Here is a 17,669-nt window from a genome sequence, read left to right as displayed (position 1 = left end):
TGTCTGAAATGCAGACGAATGCACGCTTGATGTCAGGATGGGCAGGGATGTGGCTTTTTCAACGACGGGATGGGGACTGATCAGCGGGCCCGAATTGGCAACTGGCAGTTCCTGACGTAGAGGAAGCCTTGAACAGCGATCTGAACCGTGGAGCTGAAGCATGTAATGTACACTTTGTACAGTTGCGCTGGGCAACCCAAACATTCAGACTTTAAACTTACCCACAGGTTATGTTCGATGACGATGGGATACCAGAGGTGGCTGAAGGCGTCTTCGGGACGAAGGTCGTTGTTGGGTGGTGGGCAAGAAGGTGCTTCTAGAACGCGACGGGGGGGCAGGCGTGGTGTCTTGTGGATGGATGTTGAGGGGATGTTGATGCGTGTGGACGACTGTGGCGGTTTGTGTTGCTGTTCAACTTGTTGGCCATGAGCGTGGGCACTGGGGGTTCCTGGCGCGGCGGCGTGCAGGCTAAGAACGGTGTGGAGCCCTTCTTTGCGTCACTTTCAGCGCTGTCGTCATAGCCTGGTGGTGGTGGGTCCAAACGTTGTCCCGGGACTTGGGGGTTCCGTTTGGTGAGGAGACCCGGGGACGGGTCAAGAACAATGCCGAATACCTTACCTGACAAGGCAGAAAAAAAAGAAAAAAAAGAGAGATGATTGAAAACAATCGAGGGTGAGGCAGACGCGACTGAGACCTAGCGAACATACACACAGCGAGCGCACTCAGTTCCCAACTTGCAAAATGAAATTCAGTTCATAGGGTTCGGGCTTTGGTGACGGTTTGGGATGAAACTGGGAAGCTGAAGTCGGATATGTGGACTTCCACGTTGCACGCTACGTACATGAATCGCAACCAGACCCAACGTCATAGGTAAAACCCACCAGTTGGCTAAGTATCTCATCTTGAGCGGTGGGGCTTTTTTCTTTCTCTTGCCTTCTGTTTTTCTTCCACCCCTTTTCGGTATGTTGTACAGTACCATGAGTATCAACTGTATCTGTCTTGCGGTGTCTGTACCGCCTGATTTGCTGTCTTACGACGGCCGACGGATATGGCAAGCAACAAAGACATCTTCAAAAGTCGACTATCGCAAGGGCGGAGGGGTTGATGACAGGGTGAACGGTGACGGAGGAGCAGTGAATGCACAAATGGCGCCATGTTTCCTCTTGGACGGGACCCTTTTTGCGGCTTCTGCAGCAGGACAGGCCCACCAAAGGCAGCTTTGGCTGCCAATATCTGCCATGCTGTGTCCATGATCTGACATGCAAGCCCGGGTTCTAGACCCGAGAAGACCGTCTGATGCCGCCTGCATTCCTGCCTTGTGCCAGTCCGTCCCGGGCACATCACTCCGCCGTCACCAGGCGTGCCAGGAAATCCAGCTCATCGGTTAGCCCCGCCGTTTTGTCACCAGGCGCACCAGGCTTTCTTCATCGGTTTCAGGGTCCCACACCTCCCAGGAATGCCTCGTGTAAGTACATACATACACACCGAAGCCCGTCAAGTTCATTTCTTTCGGTATTGCTGTGTAAGATTTCCGGTTGCACCAGCAGTTCCCACGTTGGGAGGTTGAGCCCGGCTCCCCGGGTCCCTGGAGAAAAGCCACATCGGTTCGGAATGTCAGATCCGACATCTGATCTTCCATACAAGTCTCCGATCTGTCTGCCGGCACCTGAACCGAATTGCATGTGTAGCTGTACAGAATAATGTGACGATGAATGCCGTTGGGAGGGGGTCGTCTGTTATGTTTGTCGGTGCAGAGCCGCACCAAGAACACAAAATGCCATTAAACTCTATGTTTGTCCCACACAACGCCATGCCATGCATCATGGTACAGAGGTATACGCGCCAATACCGCAGCTTAATACAGAACCCAACCAATGTACAGATTCCCTCTAGATCACAACACTACAGGCCCCTCGGAAGGCCTCACAGTCGTATATGGAGATCCAAACAGTCAATCTCCCATTCTCTCCTCCCTAGCAAACTCCTTAGCCACTCAAGCCCCAATCCCGTCCATTCCACCTTCGTCTGAGCGATCTTGTCCGCTGCCGCCGTGGCAAGAGCACCGGCAGTCGTATTCATCACGTCGGTAACGACATGTGTCGTCGAGCTTGGGCTCGCGGTAGCATCTGTCGTCGCGTTCCAGCCCGTGATGGTGGGCAGGTAAATGTAGCTTGCAGCCAGCCTTGGCTGGAACCAGTTGCTCGCAAAGTCAAAGAAGCAATGGTCAGACCAGTTGCACGATGTCAGGAAGAGTATGAAGAGCAGAATCGAGCAATAGACGCATGGGCGGTTGAGAAAGTAAGTGCAGAGGAAGAAGAGAAAGATGAAGACGGGCGATGCGCTGGTTGGTATAAAAAGGAGGGGCAGCCAACTGTTGATCGAGGCATTGTCAGCGCGCGGTTCTGTCGCTCTCCAGGAATTGGAGGCACGGTTGCAGAAAAGAGTCATCGCTTACCTGCGCAGACAAAACATGGTGATTGATTACCGAAGCGATGGGCACCTGTTGCTGCTGGCGTCGGGTCTGGGGAGAAGCAGGCAGAGGTTCCCGTCGTTGCGACAAAGTTTGGCGATGAAGAATACGATGATGGAAAATGTTGTCGTTGAGGAATTCGGCCGACACTGTCAATCCCAAGTCACCGAGTTGAACTACCGCGTTACCTATCGCGAGGAGGATTTGCGGCGAACAATGACATGATGGAGCATTCGGTCCCGGGCGACGCAACGTCGAGGCAATCAGCGTCTTTGCCTCCCGCATTTTTGGAGATGCCGGGCTTGGCAAGGCTGCTTAAGTAATCACCGCCATCACGATTCAAGAGGCGCGGCTTGGCACTCCCAAGGTACTGTTGCAAAGACTGCATCCAATGTCAGAAAAGCCTACCATAGTTGGACGACTACCCGGAACTCACACTACATTTGAGGGCACTGCTGTGATGACAGATCTTGGGTATTTCAAACTTCAAGTTGGATATCAAACACCAGTGGTGATTAGGCCATAGGACGCCCTGCTTTTTTTCTCTTGCAGCACAGTCGGGGCTGCTCATTGGACAGGCTCGGTGACACCACCTCCTACACGGTCCAGGTGCCCCGCGTGCGACACGTGTAGCTACAGCACGGGCCACGCACCTGCTCCCCAGCCTCTGCGACCCAGCAATATTTTTCGATACATTTTGGGCAACCTACGACGTCTCCCCAATCCCGTCAAGAATATCTCCTTCGCACCAATTCTGCAGCACTGCACCTGCTGCTGCTTGTCTCCTCTTTTTACCCTACCACCCCTCCCCCTCCTCATCCCCTTTGTCCCTCCGCGACCGCTGCCCCGTCGCGACCTGTCGGACCTCGCTCGGGCGCTTGGACGCTTTCGTCCGTCCTTCGATTTCGCTTTGGCGTTTGTGTTCTGTTCGTTCACCATCTGCCGTCGTCAGGGGGCCGTCATCGCAGCAACAGCAGTTGTTGACGACTACTATCTGTAGTCCAGCTATCTGAGCGACACCACTCTTCCGCATCCTGACGTAACTTGAGCCCGGCTTCGATAACCAAGGCCCCCCACCGCCGCGCCTTCTCGCCATGTCCAATTACGGGTTGCCTGGCGGCGGCAACGGTGCGCCCGATACCGATGCATCAAACAACTTCGAGTCGCTTCTCGCCCAGCTCCGACGGCAGTCCTCTCCTAGTCCCGGCCCATCACCCGGCCCTGGACCCGAACAATTCTCCCAGTTTGGTACCTACAGTCAGGGCGCAGCTAATCAGTCGTTTTACGGCCATCACTCCAATACCGACTCCCCCAACCTGCCGGGAGGCCATGCTCCCATTGATTCGCCTGCCCTCCTGCCCGAAGCTCCCACACCACCCGTCGGCTTTGGCGGCTCTCAGTTCCCCCCCGGCCTTATGAATCCCATCGGAGGAGGCCGTCATATTGGCGGTGGTGGTGCTGGCGGGGGCGGGGACGAGCGGACAGCACATTTGTTGAACCTCCTGAAGTTCAACAGCAGCGGTGGTCAAGGTGGTCCGCAAAGCATGCAGCAACCGGCTGCGGCTCGGGAGCCACCCATCAACTATGCTCCTGCGCATGTAGCGCCTCAGGTTATCCATGCCCCGGCCCCAGCTGCTGCCGACCCTACTGGCCTCCTTGCGGCCCTGATGAAGGGTCGTCTCGACGCCGAGTCCACCAAGCCCGAAGCCGCTTCGACATCTTCGTCGTGGAATCAGTCGGCCCCGCCCGCTGCAGGCACGCAGCAGTATCTTCTCAATCTGCTGAATCGGCCCAAGCCCAGCCAACATGATGCCGACACTCAAGAACCAAGCCTTTTGACCCCTCCCCCCGCCGAGGATGAGAGCTCCCATGGGGGTCGGTCTGCCGAGCCGACACTCGTTGGCACACTGGCATCGCGTTCCGAGTTCGAGTTCGATCATAAAAACGTCGAGTCTCCACACTCGCTTCATTCCCACCAGTCACACCAGTCGCATCCGTCGCATCAGACAGGTCATCAATCCGGTACCGCTGGGAATTATTCCAACCCTTTCGATGACCTTTCCAGCTCCTCTCCGGTACATCGCACCCCCAAGTCTTCCACCACTCCGGGAGCTTCGAGCACCGCCGGGACTAGTCATCCAGTGCCTACTAGTTCGGCCCCCGCTCCTGCTTCAGCTGCCGGACCCATCCCCGGGACTATTCAGATTCTGAAGAAACCTGACCAAGGGCTCCCTCGTCATCAGCAAAGACCCTTCAACGACCGCGGCTTGGCCAACAGCCCCGAGAGCGCCAGGCGTCAGCTGGAATATGCTCCGTCGCCTCTCTCCCATACCAGCGCCGCTGAGAAGTCAGACCATGTAGACGTCGCGTCTGTTGCCAACAGCGCCTCTGCCGCTCGGCCATCGGAGGTCAAGGAAAGTGTGTCGGATGCCGTCAACGGTCTGGCCGAGCAAGTTGACCGGGAAGCTCGGGAGGCTGTCGCTCGTGCTCAGCAAGAACAAGCCCAGGCTGGAACCGCCCAGGACTTTGACCATTTGCTGAATGATACCACCGAGGAGGAGTTTGCTCACTCTACCCAGAGCGGACCCCGGTCTCAGAACCAAGAGTTTGCCCATGATGATGGTCGAGGAGCTATCGAGTCGACCCTCACGAGCGAGCTCGCTAAGGACCTGTCTGACAACGTGGAGGATGGTTCTCATGCTGCCCAACAGCCTGTAGCCGACAGCTGGGAGAGCGCCGAGGCGGACGAGATTGTTGTGATTGAAGAGACCGCAGCTCCGGTCAAGGTGTACAACTTTCCCATGAAACCCTGGATCACCATCAATCTTCAAGAGACTGATGAGCCCCGGCCAGTGTTCCGTGAGGAAGCCATCCTTGACATTGCGCGGCTTAAGAAGGACTTTGATCAGATTGATCGCAACCTCGTGTCCGCCTCCGAGACCTACATGGCCTACGGCATGTCCAAAGCTGGCGGCCTTCGCGTGATCCGGCAAGAAGACGGTAAAGACGCCAAACTCTTCACCGACACAAAGGATCGCATCTTCAACGTTGCCATCTCCACCTCGCCCTCGACTGAGCATCCCAAGGAAGCCATCATTGGTACAGGCGTCAGTGGGACCGTTTACTGGGTCCAGCTCAAGAATGGAGAGCGTGATCATTTGGAAGATGCTCATCCTGAACAGTACGGCTTTGCTTTGCCCCCCATCTCGTCGCAAGAGGGCGGCGATATACCTGGTGGCGTCCTCAAGACCCGCGCCCGCACCTCGTCCATGCATCCGGACTTTTTTGCCGTCGGCCGTGGAAAATCCATCAACATCATCTGGCCCTCGTTCATCTTCGAAAACAACTTGTTCAAGAATGCCCACGACCGCGTGGTCGACACTGAAAAGCTTCTGAAGCAGTGCTCGCTCAAGATCAACACAGGCAAGGCTGGAAAGGACTTTACGTTCAGCCAGGATGACACTGTAGTTGTCTCGCTGGATAAGAGCGGGCGGGTCAAGTTCTGGGACGTCCGGGACCTCACGGCTGTTAAGGAAGGCTCAGAGCGTTCGAATCCCATTCCGGCACAAACCACGCTCGAGATCAAGGAGCCGCTCCTCACCCTGACGACCACTCCGGAGGGTGAAAAGGCCTGGCCTACCTCTGTGTTGCTGTTGGATAAGTACCGACCGTACCAGAAGCGTGTTGCCCTGCGCTACATGGTTGTGGGCATGAAGCAGAACCACACCCTCCAGCTGTGGGACCTCGCTCTCGGCAAGCCGGTGCAGGAGTTCAACTTCCCGCACAACAAGGAGTCAGACGCCGTCTGTAGCGTCATGTACCACGCCCCGTCCAGCATGATTGTGGTCGGCCACCCAACGCGAAACTCCATCTACTTTCTTCATCTTTCGGCGCCTAAGTACACGCTCAAAAACCTGTCGCAAGTAGACTACATTCAGCGCCTCGTGGCCCAAGACTCGTCGATTCCTCAGCCAGAGTCTACTGCCGTCATTAGTGGTATCCGGGAGTATTCTTTTGCCAACAAGGGCGTGCTTCGCAGCCTGACCATGCTGGAGAACCCTGCTGCTACTGCCGACGGCGATGAGCCCACACTGTTTGAGCTCTATGCCATGCATTCCAAGGGCGTGACCTGCTTGTTTGTCAAGCAGGCCGAACTCGGCTGGACCAAGGACAATAAGGTTATTCTCTTGGCTGATGCCGTCGAGACAGGCCTGGTCACCATCTCCAAGCTTGTTGCGCCTCCTCCTCTCCAGCCCGCGGAAGCCTCTGCTCAAAGCAGCAACATCTTGAACGACGCCGCCACCGCTTCCCAGATTCGCATCGTCTCGCGTAATGCCAAGGAAGCACTGCAGAAGATGCCGTCTTCTCAGGGTGAGGAGAAGAAGGGGGCCGGCGTGTCGACGCCGCCCAAGTTTGAGCGAAAGGAGGAGAACGACACGCCAGCGCCGCAGCCTGAAAGGAACGAAAAGAAGGGAAGAAAGAAGAAGGCAGCTCAGCAGGCTCAAGCGCAGGCTGCTGCTGCTGCTGCTGCGTCTGCTACAGGTGCGACGGATCGCGACTACCCTGCTCCCAACGGCGCTGCCGAGCTCAACAGAGCTACCTTGCAAAAACTGGGAAAAGCTTCCCGTGGCAACAACGGCGACCAATCCTCCCTGCACCCTTCGATCCCTCCTGCCGAGCCATCCTCAACGGCAGCCGCCATTTCCTCCGAGCACCTCGAATCCGTCGTCAACAAGATGGAATCCCGCATCGTCGCCAACATTTCTAGCCGCTTCGACACCGTCTTCAGCGACATTCTCAAGCAGATGCAGGAGATTCAGAAGAGGCGTGACGCCGAGTTTGCCAACAGCCAGTCTCATCTGTTGCAGATGGTGTCTGATGTTCTCAACGATAATACCGAGTCTGTGCTCCGTGCTTTGATCATTGAACAGATTGACAAGAACGTCATACCCTCCATTTGCGGCTCTGTCGACCGTTCCGTTGCCGAACAGTTGAGCAGCCAGACCAGCTCCCAGGTCAACGCCGTCCAACAGGAGTTGAAGAGAGCTCTGCCCATCTCGGTCAACCAGGCGCTGCAGCAGACCGACTTGATTAACACCATCTCCGACAAGGTCTCGTACAACGTCAATGCTCGGATCGATCAGCAAGTTGAGATCCAAATCACCAAAGCCTTCAACACGCTTGCACCCCAGCTGGCCAAAAACACAGCGCAGAGTCTTCATCAGCGCATCGTCGAGGATGTTCACAGGCACATTCACGAGGCCTTCGAGAGGCTCGAGAAACGCCGCCGCGACGAAGATGCCAAGCTTGATCGCCTGATTGCCCAGACCAAGGAGCTCTCCACCGCCGTTGCATCACTAGCAGCAGTTCAGTCTCAGGTATCCAAGGATTTCGGGACTTTGAGAGAACAGGTCCATCAGTCAAGTCAACAAAGCACCCCCATCAAGCAGGAATTAAACAGCCGTGGTCACCGTGATAGCTCGGACTTCTTCAGTCAAACTGCTTCGGATTACGGGTCACAGCATTTCCAGCACACGCAGCATCAACACCAGCTGCCTGTGTCACATGCCCGCACCCATCCGCAGGCACCTCAACCCGTAACACAGCGTCCACAGCAGCCTCATCAGCAGGCGCTCCAGCACCAGTTCAACAGTCCCAGCCAACAGTTGTACTCCCCCTCGGGCCGTGACGAGGAGCGTGAGGCCGCCGAGCTTAACAAGCTTCTCGAGACCATCCACAATCTGCTGCAGAACGATAATATCGATGCTGCCATGCTCAAGTGGCTCCACAGCGGTGACAAGGCCGAGGTGGTCTTCCAGCACATTATTTCTCGGCAGTCTCCGGGCATGCTGCGAAATCTAGCCCCTCTTCTGCTGCTTTCGATCGGCGCCAACCTTGTCAACGAATTCCACAGCAACACTCCCAAGCTCACGCAAAAGATTGACTTGCTCGAGTTTTTGCTGGCCGCTTTCGAGTCCAAGCTCGGCTCAATGGTATGTACTTCGTCTTTGATCGCGTCTGCTCTTGAGCATAGAGCCACGGCTAACCAGGTTGTTGTAGGATGAGCAAACCCGCGAGGTGACACCTCGAATCATGTCGCTTATGCGGAGCAAGTTCCAGTCGCTGCAGTCAGAGCTCATGGCCGCCAGTCCCCAGAGCCCCCAGCTGAACACGCTCGCGTCTATGGTCAAAATTGCCTCCCAAATTGTGGAACTGATGAAGCATGGCGCTGTTGCAGGGCCTGTGCCGAGCCACATCCAAGGGCATTACAATAACTCTGCTTACTGAATGCTGGTCTCGGGTGCCTCGCAGAGGGCCAATTTGGTGCAGGATCTTCTCAACAGTTTTGTGTCAGCGTTACCTAGTCAAGGGTCGTTGACTGATACTTTTGCTCTTCTGCCGTTGTTTTTTCGTTGTTTGAGGTTTCTCATGTTGCGCATATCTTGGCCTGCTTGACCTGATCCACCCGGGCACGGTGTCTCTTATTTCCTACCACATTGAAACTTTGTGTTTTTTTTCATAGCTTCATGTTTTGACTTGGGTTGGGTATGGGAAGCGGATTGATATGGATGGTCCCATAAGGTTTAGGTATTCGTGGGTAGCATTATCACGCAGCGGAATGTCTATTTTTGTAACTCGTGGCGAAGGAGCCGGTCACTTGAGAACCACATCTGTTTTCGGATGGTGTGTGAAATATGATCAACTAACGGTTGGTGTGGAGATGAAGCTATCGAGAAGCTGCATCGTTTGGGTAGTACGAACCCAGCCGCGGCAGGCAATTACAGGGGAAGACCAGTGAATCAATGGAGCCAAGATGTCGCCATGGGCCCTTGTGCTGCGGGGGTGATGTGTTGTTGGTGATTAGTGTGTGAGTTGATACAGAACAAGATGATGGACGGAGTGGCGGCTTCTGATAAAATGCGGGTCCTCCTCTTTTTCTTTTTTTTTCCTTGTGTTCCGGAAGTATTACCGTCATTTTTGGTTGTTTCGACAGTGTAGAGATGGGTGGTGGCAGTCTCACCTACTTCAAAAGCCTCGCAGGCTTGGCAGCAGCAGCAACGACCACTGCGACGATGGCCCCAGCCGGAGCAGCAGCGGATTTCTTCAAGATGCCTCTCTGCGGCCGCAGTTTCAGGCTCGAGGAAGCGAGCATTGATGACATGCAAAAGGCGATGGGCAACGGAACCGTGACAGCCGTGCAGCTCGTCGAGTGTTATGCGCAAAGAGTACTGCAGACTGACGACTACATCAAGTGAGTATTACTGCCTGCCTCTTCCGGGTGATGGAGAAGTTGACGACTGCCGTATCTAGCTCGTTACTCGAATTCAACCCGGATGCTCTGGACATTGCAGCCAATCTTGACCGGGAGAGGAGGGCGGGAAAGGTCCGTGGGCCGATGCACGGCATTCCGTTTACCGTCAAGGAGAACATCGGAACCAAGGATAAGATGGAGACCACGGCCGGATCCTGGGCGCTTCTGGGCTCCCGAGTGCCGAGAGACGCGTTTGTGGTCAAGAAGCTGAGGGAAGCAGGAGGCGTGCTGCTGGGCAAGGCGACGCTCAGCGAGTGGGCTGATATGAGATCGAACAATTACAGCGAAGGCTACAGCGCACGGGGTGGACAGGCCCGGTCTCCTTACAACTTCACCGTCAACCCCGGCGGAAGCAGCAGTGGGAGCGCGATTGGGGTGGCAGCTAACGCGGTGGCAGTGTCTCTGGGAACGGAAACCGATGGCTCTGTCATCAATCCTGCCATGAGGAATTCGGTTGTCGGCTTCAAGCCCACCGTGGGACTGACTTCGAGAGCTGGAGTTGTTCCCGAGACGGAGCATCAAGACACGGTGGGCACATTTGGGCGCTCCGTGCGAGACGCCGTTTACACGCTTGACGCCATCTACGGGAAGGACCAACGAGACAACTACACACTTGCGCAGCAAAGTCCCAGGGGCGGTTACACGCAGTTTCTGACCAACAAGAGAGCTTTGAGGGGCGCGGCATTCGGACTGCCCTGGCAGTGTTTCTGGCGGCACGCTGACCCAGAGCAGCTGAGGCAGTTGACTGCGCTGCTCGATTTGATTACGGAGGCGGGTGCCACCATCATCAACGGGACCGAGATCACAGACTACGAGACCATTGTCAGTCCGGATTGGTGGGACTGGGACTGGGGCACGAGAAGAGGCTATCCGAACGAAAGCGAGTACACAGTTGTTGCTGTTGACTTTTATAACAACATCAATACATACCTCTCCGAATTGGATAACACTGACATCAGGTCGCTCGAGGATATTGTGTGAGTAATTTCCTTTTATTGCCAGCGGTGACCATGGTTCACAAGGGCTGACATGGATGCTCAGACAATACAATTACGACAACGATGGCACTGAAGGAGGAAACCCGTGGCCATTGGGAAATCCCGCCTTCTACTCTGGCCAAGATGGTTTCCTGGCTTCATTGGCGACCAAGGGCATCCAAGATGAGACATACTGGCAGGCTCTCGAATTCACACAGACAAAGACTCGCAAAGGCATAGACGATGCTCTGAACTACAAAGGCAAGAAGCTCAATGGTTTGTTGGTCCCACCCGCTGTTGGCCAGAGCTATCAGATTTCTGCTCAAGCTGGATATCCCATCATCACTCTGCCTGCCGGGATTCATTCGGCCACGGGAATGCCGTTCGGACTGGCCATTCTGCAGACGGCATGGGCTGAATCAGAGTTGGTCAAGTTTGGATCGGCTATTGAGGATTTGCAAAAGACCACGGCCGGGAACCAGTATAAACGGTCTCTTCCTACTTGGGAGGGCTACAAGAAGAAGCCGATCCCATTGTTAAATATCTACGAGGGATCGGATTGAGTTGAATTTATATACTTGCTTGTCTACCTACCCTGAGATGGTGACCGAATTGCTGGAAACATCGCCAAGCCGCTTGAGAACTTGGCTTCAACTGCCCAAGAGCTCGCTGACTTGGCAGTCAAACAAGCTTTGGGCTTGGCAGCCAGACGAACATTGCGCTTGGCGGCCACCTACAACGACATCTCATGAGCTTTGCGAGACTTCGAGCTGCTGACTTGCGACGAGAAAGACAGAAAAGTTGCCGCATGGAAAATAGCAGAATCTGGACCAGTCCAGCATGAGATGGAGAATCTCGGAAGGCTCGGAGTGACAAGGATCGTTCTCCAAACCCTTCGCAGCAGTTGAAAGGTTGAAAGTGGAGTAGGTATGTTCTTCATCCACTCCCATTCAGATCGGCCGAGGGAAACACTGGAAGCACAGGGGGGTGCTGCCGTTGACGGTAAGGTATACAGAAGTACAACATGATCAAAGTTCCGACCACATCTCCACGCGCGGCTGAAGTGCTGTTCCCCAGGTCCTGGCCGTACCTTACATGTATGTGCCTTATGCATGTTTCCCTCCTGTGTGACTGCGGGCTCATTCCACTCGCACAGATCTGGGGAAGGACCGATGGGGGAGAAGAAAAATGGACTCCACCTGCTTGCTCGGTCAGAGTTCCCATCATGGCAGGCAGGTAGGAACAACATTCCTTGCACAGAGATAAGGAAGCCATGGATGAGCAAGGAAGCATTGCTTTTCGCCGCTCTTGCCCTTGCATGCCCCAGCCTTCGCACAAATTCAGACGAGCATAAATCCGGGGCCAGCTGCTGTTTTCTCTGCCCACCGACTGCCCCCGTTACTGACAGTCAGTCACGTTTCGTCCGAACTTTAGTCGAACGCCCGTCCCGTCGGGAACCAAGGCACTCTCGCAGGCCTTAATCTTTGCTGCTTCCCTGAGTCGGGTCGCCCTAAGCACGCTCTACCCGCCATTAGCCTTGAGCGACGGTTCTGTTCCCATCTGTCAAGCTCACAGGACCCCCCCTCTCCCCCCTTCCCAAGCTTGCCTCTGCTCTGCTCTCTTTTCTCTTTGCACTCCTTCTCTTCGGTAGCTGGCAGAGACAGGCGACTGAAAGTATGGGTATGTGTAACAGATGTCATCGACGACCCTTCTTTGATGCGACCCACTAACCAGCCATATTCCCCAGCAACAAACGAGAAGCCTGAAAAGGCTGTCGCCATGACGGGTGAGACGAGCGACGTTGAGTCGGCTTCGCTGCCTTCGGTCGACCCCCGCACCATCACCGAAGACAACTACCTCGGCAGGCCCACTGAGGAAGACCTCGCCACCCTCCGCCGTGTCCCCGGTAACATCCCAGTCATCGCCTATCTGATCTGTGTTGTCGAGTTCTGCGAAAGAGCCTCTTACTACGGCGTCCAACCCCTCATCAGCAACTATGTCAACAGACCTATGCCACGAGGAGGCAATGGTTGGGGCGCCCCTCCCCGCGACAAGAATGACCAGCAGACGGCTGGTGCTCTGGGAATGGGCACCGTCGCCGCCAACGCTGTGACGCAGAGCTTCAGCATGTTGGCCTACGCCCTGCCAGTGGTGTTTGGTTGGATGGCCGATGCCAAGTTTGGCCGCTTCAAGCTGATCTGCTGGGGCGTGGCTGTGTTTGGTGTTGCCCATGCCCTCATGGTGGCTGCCGGCAGCAAAGACTTACTGTTGGCGGGGACATCCAAGGCTCCTTATTTTTTGTCTGTCTATATACTTGCCGTGGGTGCAGGTGAGTTGTTGCGGAATGGTCCCTGTTGGGCCACATGCTAACAGCACGGGATAGCCATGTTCAAGCCCAATGTTTCCCCACTCCTTCTCGATCAAGTAACAACTACCGTGCCCACCGTTGTCACGCTGAGTAGTGGGGAGAGGGTGATCCAGGATCCCGAGTCGACGACGGAGCGCGTTAGTGAGTTTCTGCCCCTGCTCTGGCCGGCCTACTGATCCCACCTGACCAATGACTGAACAGTGCTCTGGTTTTACTTGATGATCAACATTGGCGGGTTTATGGGCGTTGCCACGTCGTATTCAGAAAAATATGTTGGTGTAAGTGTCTCGTCACTGTCCAAATGTCTCACATCTAAGCTCACAATTTCAAACCAGTGGTGGCTTGCCTTTCTGATCCCGCTCATCCTCTACCTTCCCCTGCCATTCCTTCTCTGGTTCCTTTACAAGCGTTTGATCCTCCACCCCCCTGGTGGAAGCGACCTTCCCAACGTGTTCAGGATCCTCAGCATCTGCTTCCGCCGTGGTGGCTTTGCCAAATTCGGTCGGCATGGGTTCTGGGACCTCGCCAAACCATCCAACATTGCAGCTGCAGGCCTCGCCGAGAGCTACCCAACCCGCTGGAACGATGACTTCGTCGAAGACGTGCGCCGTACCTTTCAGGCCACAGGCATCTTTTGCTTCTTCCCCATTCAGTACATCAATGACAATGGCATTGGCGCGGCGGCCAGCTTCTTGTCAACTATGCTGGAGACAAACGGCGTCCCCAACGATGTTATTTCCAACTTCAACGCCTTGAGCATCATTTGCTTCGCGCCCATTCTCAACTACGGATTGTATCCGCTTCTGCGTAAGATGGGCATTCACTACGGCCCCATCGCCCGCATCACAACTGGCCTCTTGATGTCGAGTGTTGGTGGAGCTGGATACACCATCATCACCCACTACGCCTACAAGCAGTCACCATGCGGGGAATATGGGAGCAGCGACTGCACCATCGGGACTGGCGTGGCCCCCATCAGCATCTGGTGGATGGCCATTCCTTTTGCCATTGGAGGCATCTCAGAGCTGTTCGTCAACGTCCCCGCCTACGGCCTCGCGTACTCCCGTGCGCCTCCCAATATGCGCGGGCTTGTCTCTGCCCTCAACCTCTTCACCTCCGCGGTTGCGTACGCCATCGGTTTGGCATGCAGCAGCGTCATTCAAGATCCTCATCTGGTGTGGGACTTTGGCGGTCCAGCCATTACAGGTGGAATTTTGAGCGTGGTGTTTTACTTTTTGTTCAGGCATATCGATAGGGAGGAGTATGTGCTTAGCAAGAATAATGGGCCCACGGATGTGGAAGTGGAGGGGGTTGTCGCTGGTGCTGCACTCAAAGAAACCACTGAGAAGTAATGGAAGAGAGAGAGAGAGAGATAAGGAGTGAGAGGGGTGCTGGTTTCACTTTTAATGGGTGCAGTCGACATTATTTTTGACACCAGACTGGTGAATCATCATCGGTCACGCTGGCCAAAATCTTCGTTATCAGCATGGATTATGAGTCAAACGATATCAAGATAGGATATGAGAAAAGATGTTTTAATTGACAAGATTATGAATACCTACTACCACTTCTGCTTGATCAGTGTGCCCAGAAATACCATGAAGCCGCGTATTGGATATCCCAATGTCGAGGCTGATACCGGTGGCTCCTGTTGTGAATTTGTAATTGCTGGTCGACGCTACCACAGAGGACTGTTGGGGATTGGGGGTGGGTAACTCTTGCAAGAGAGATGAGCAGTGAGAGAAAACAAAGACAGGACATGTCTAGAGTCTGGATGATGGGGGCCCGAGGAAAGAGGCCTCGTGAGGGGAGCAACATTCAACAGTCGTAAGCAGGCTGTTATCTCACACCATCTGAAGTGAAAGAGCATGCTTGCGCTCGTAGATCTTGACGACACTGGACTAGGCTGTGGGGACGGCTCCTTTCGTCCGCAAGAGCTGTTTTGTTGAGGGCCTCGGGGAGCCCGTCGATGCCGGCTATAAGTAGCCCTTCCCTGGCCGCCATCAAAGTTGGATTGCCTCCTCATCACACAGCAACCAGAAACCTGACCTCACTATCAAGAACCATCGTAGCCACGACACCCGACACCACGATGTTGCCAAGCGTCACCTTGGCTCTCTGCAGCTTGCTGGGATTCATCGGAGTAGGCTTTCAGATCCCCTGCGTACTATCGGTCTCATGCTAATCTGGAGATCTGGGGTCCCATAACAGATCGCCAGCGCCAGCCTTCCTGACACGTACACTGTTGTCGATGTCCAGTGGGACCTCCTTACCGACCTCAACAACCCCAACAGCGCCGCCGTCTCGGTCTTTGGCACGATTCAAGAAGCTGTGGCCCAGATGGAGGCCCAGTTCCCCGGTTGGAATGCCACTTTCCAGGCCCAGCAGCCGTCCTATAGCACCGTGTCCGATGGAACCGTCTCCGCAGCCGCTCTTTACGATCGGGACTACTATCTTTGCGGTGGCCGTGGGTGAAGACTGATTGGCTAGCGGTGAAGGACGGGATCGCGTGCCTGAGAAAGGTGACTACCGCTGCCCCCAAGAACGGCCCAGGACCCAACAACTGCGCTCGTGTCTCATGTGGATATAATGCAGCAATTTACTGGTGCAACGATGTAAGTTCTCAAGCTGCTCAACTTGTACGTTACCACTTGATTTAACTTATTTGCAGAATGACAAGGAGAAGGAGCTCGAGTCGTGGGGTTCCATTGCAGATGGCGTAGAGTATATTTACGGCGAATGCACCGTCGGTGCTGATATCAACAGGCTGGTTGCTTGGCAAATTTTCTACAAGAATAAGTGGAATGTCATTCTCACCAAGGAGTGGTGCTAGAAGATGAGGATGAGGCGAGAAGTGTAGCTCTGCTCATGGTACTGGGGACCTAAAACGGGCAAAATACCTAAGAACGACTACTGGTGTGGACGCTGATATTGTTTCTCATTTGAAGGCTGTGGTTTGTGGTATCACGCAGTTCTCGACTTAATGTTTAGTGATGTTTTGTTGCTGACTTGCACCAGTCTTTGATGTGCGAGGCGGTGTCGATGACGTTGTTACTCCTAATTGACGTCACAGCTACGCGAATCTGCTCCCCACTTCTCATCATCTGTAAAAGCGACAAGCATCATTCCCTTTTCATGCCAATTTCCATAATCTCCAACTCTCCAACAGTTCATCCAAAGGTAATATTTACATCTCTGCTAACACATCAATCTCTCGCAAACATGTCGGCCAAAGGCGGTGAATTTCAGCCCGTGAAGGAGGCACAGGCCCAGAACCTTCCAGGCCTCGACAAGAACATGAAGCCAGAAAGCGAATCCACCAAACTTGAGGGCAAGGACCAACTGCACGAATACAAGGGCTCGGGAAAGCTCAAGGGGAACAAGGCTTTCATTACGGGGGGAGAGTAGGTTCAGTTGTTCTGATGGTTTATTTCCAAGTATGCTCGCTGGATGGAAACTAACACAGACCACAAACAGCTCTGGAATCGGACGTTCAGTAGCGGTGCTGTTTGCCCGCGAAGGCTCAGATGTCACGATAGTCTATCTCCCCGAAGAGCAGGAGGACGCTGAAAAGACGAAAAAGCTCGTGGAAGCCGAGGGACAGCAGTGCTTGCTATTTCCGGGGGATCTGATGGACGCTGAGACGTGCCGCAAGGCTGTTCAGGTCCATGTTGACAAATTCGGCAAGATCCACGTGCTCGTCAACAATGCCTCGAAGCAAATCATGTGCCAGGATATCACCGACATTGACCTCGAGAATGTGGAGAGCACATTCCGGAGCAACATTCTGCAAATGTTTGCCATCACAAAGTATGCTGTGAAGCATATGGAGAAGGGCGGCTCGTAAGTCATTTTCGTGTCTATCTGGAATAGTTCAAGAGTGTGGCACTAATGTCGACACACAGAATCATCAACACCACATCGACCGTTGCCTTCCGTGGAACAGGTGCCATGGTCGATTACGCGGCAACAAAGGGGGCTATCGTGTCTTTTACTCGGTCACTCGCCAAACAGCTCATACCCAAGGGCATCAGGGTCAACTGCATCGCCCCGGGACCCGTTCACACCCCCTTGCAGCCAGCTTCACGACCAGCTGAGGACATGGAGGGTTTTGGAGAGAAGTATGCCTTGGGACGACCCGGTCAGCCCAGTGAGGTTGCACCCAGCTTTGTGTTTTTGGCTAGCAAGGATGCGGAGCTGTATTACGGCCAAGTGCTTCACCCGTACCCATTGGGGGATTAGTTAGGTTCGTGGCACTTGGTCTAGATAACCAACCAGTTCATATTTACATCACTGTCACCTCCACCTTTGCGCCGTGCAGTCCCGGACTATCATCCTTCACAGTCACTGTTCCTCGTCTTGGTGTTTCTGTGGCCTTAATGATTGCGAGTGCCGATCTAATGCTTTGCGCGCTTTGGAGGGAAAGGGGACAAAGCTATAAGGTTCCCCGTGGCAACGACCTCTGCCCCTGTTCTTTCCAGGCGAACACAATGCATGCTGCTCTCACCTGTTGGAAGTACCCAACTGCGGGCATCGACCACG

The 17,669-nt window shown here is 54.5% G+C and overlaps 8 protein-coding genes across 8 annotated transcripts; 6 read left to right on the top strand and 2 right to left on the bottom strand.

Annotated features, from left to right (window-relative positions):
- Positions 1–316: 316 nt before the first annotated feature.
- QC763_0088100 (uncharacterized protein) lies at positions 317–703 on the bottom strand (the record flags this gene model as incomplete). The annotated part of the gene is made up of 2 exons (XM_062906225.1): positions 619–703; positions 317–490 (listed from the first exon to the last, which is right to left on the bottom strand). Exon 2 carries the CDS (start codon positions 425–427, stop codon positions 317–319), a length of 111 nt encoding a protein of 36 aa, XP_062762391.1. The 5' UTR covers positions 428–490; positions 619–703.
- QC763_611410 (uncharacterized protein) lies at positions 485–8,758 on the top strand (the record flags this gene model as incomplete). The annotated part of the gene is made up of 2 exons (XM_062914964.1): positions 485–8,463; positions 8,531–8,758. Exons 1-2 carry the CDS (start codon positions 3,565–3,567, stop codon positions 8,756–8,758), a joined length of 5,127 nt encoding a protein of 1,708 aa, XP_062762389.1. The 5' UTR covers positions 485–3,564.
- QC763_611420 (uncharacterized protein) lies at positions 1,785–2,882 on the bottom strand. Its single transcript, XM_062914965.1, has 2 exons — positions 2,456–2,882; positions 1,785–2,371 (listed from the first exon to the last, which is right to left on the bottom strand). The coding sequence occupies exons 1-2, from the start codon at positions 2,470–2,472 to the stop codon at positions 1,924–1,926; spliced, it is 465 nt and encodes a 154-aa protein (XP_062762390.1). The 5' UTR covers positions 2,473–2,882; the 3' UTR covers positions 1,785–1,923.
- Positions 8,759–9,471: 713 nt separating the features above from the next.
- Positions 9,472–11,322, top strand: QC763_611400 (uncharacterized protein; the record flags this gene model as incomplete). The annotated part of the gene is made up of 3 exons (XM_062914963.1): positions 9,472–9,722; positions 9,782–10,759; positions 10,824–11,322. 3 exons carry the CDS (start codon positions 9,472–9,474, stop codon positions 11,320–11,322), a joined length of 1,728 nt encoding a protein of 575 aa, XP_062762388.1.
- A 461-nt stretch (positions 11,323–11,783) lies between these two features.
- QC763_0088060 (uncharacterized protein) lies at positions 11,784–12,025 on the top strand (the record flags this gene model as incomplete). Its single annotated transcript, XM_062906224.1, has 2 exons — positions 11,784–11,856; positions 11,916–12,025. The coding sequence occupies 2 exons, from the start codon at positions 11,784–11,786 to the stop codon at positions 12,023–12,025; spliced, it is 183 nt and encodes a 60-aa protein (XP_062762387.1).
- Positions 12,026–12,435: 410 nt separating this feature from the next.
- PTR2_5 (peptide transporter ptr2) lies at positions 12,436–14,744 on the top strand (the record flags this gene model as incomplete). Its single annotated transcript, XM_062914962.1, has 5 exons — positions 12,436–12,439; positions 12,507–13,088; positions 13,143–13,268; positions 13,329–13,405; positions 13,463–14,744. The coding sequence occupies 5 exons, from the start codon at positions 12,436–12,438 to the stop codon at positions 14,477–14,479; spliced, it is 1,806 nt and encodes a 601-aa protein (XP_062762386.1). The 3' UTR covers positions 14,480–14,744.
- Positions 14,745–14,951: 207 nt separating this feature from the next.
- Positions 14,952–15,960, top strand: QC763_611385 (uncharacterized protein; the record flags this gene model as incomplete). Its single annotated transcript, XM_062914961.1, has 4 exons — positions 14,952–15,270; positions 15,339–15,594; positions 15,618–15,742; positions 15,799–15,960. Exons 1-4 carry the CDS (start codon positions 15,097–15,099, stop codon positions 15,958–15,960), a joined length of 717 nt encoding a protein of 238 aa, XP_062762385.1. The 5' UTR covers positions 14,952–15,096.
- Positions 15,961–16,151: 191 nt separating this feature from the next.
- Positions 16,152–17,369, top strand: QC763_611380 (uncharacterized protein; the record flags this gene model as incomplete). Its single annotated transcript, XM_062914960.1, has 3 exons — positions 16,152–16,531; positions 16,605–16,970; positions 17,033–17,369. 3 exons carry the CDS (start codon positions 16,152–16,154, stop codon positions 17,367–17,369), a joined length of 1,083 nt encoding a protein of 360 aa, XP_062762384.1.
- Between the last annotated feature and the right edge of the window lie 300 nt (positions 17,370–17,669).

Source organism: Podospora pseudopauciseta, chromosome 6 (assembly GCF_035222475.1).
Source record: "Podospora pseudopauciseta strain CBS 411.78 chromosome 6, whole genome shotgun sequence".
In the NCBI taxonomy this organism is placed as follows: Eukaryota; Fungi; Ascomycota; class Sordariomycetes; order Sordariales; family Podosporaceae; genus Podospora; species Podospora pseudopauciseta.
This window is presented reverse-complemented; position numbering and strand designations above follow the sequence as displayed.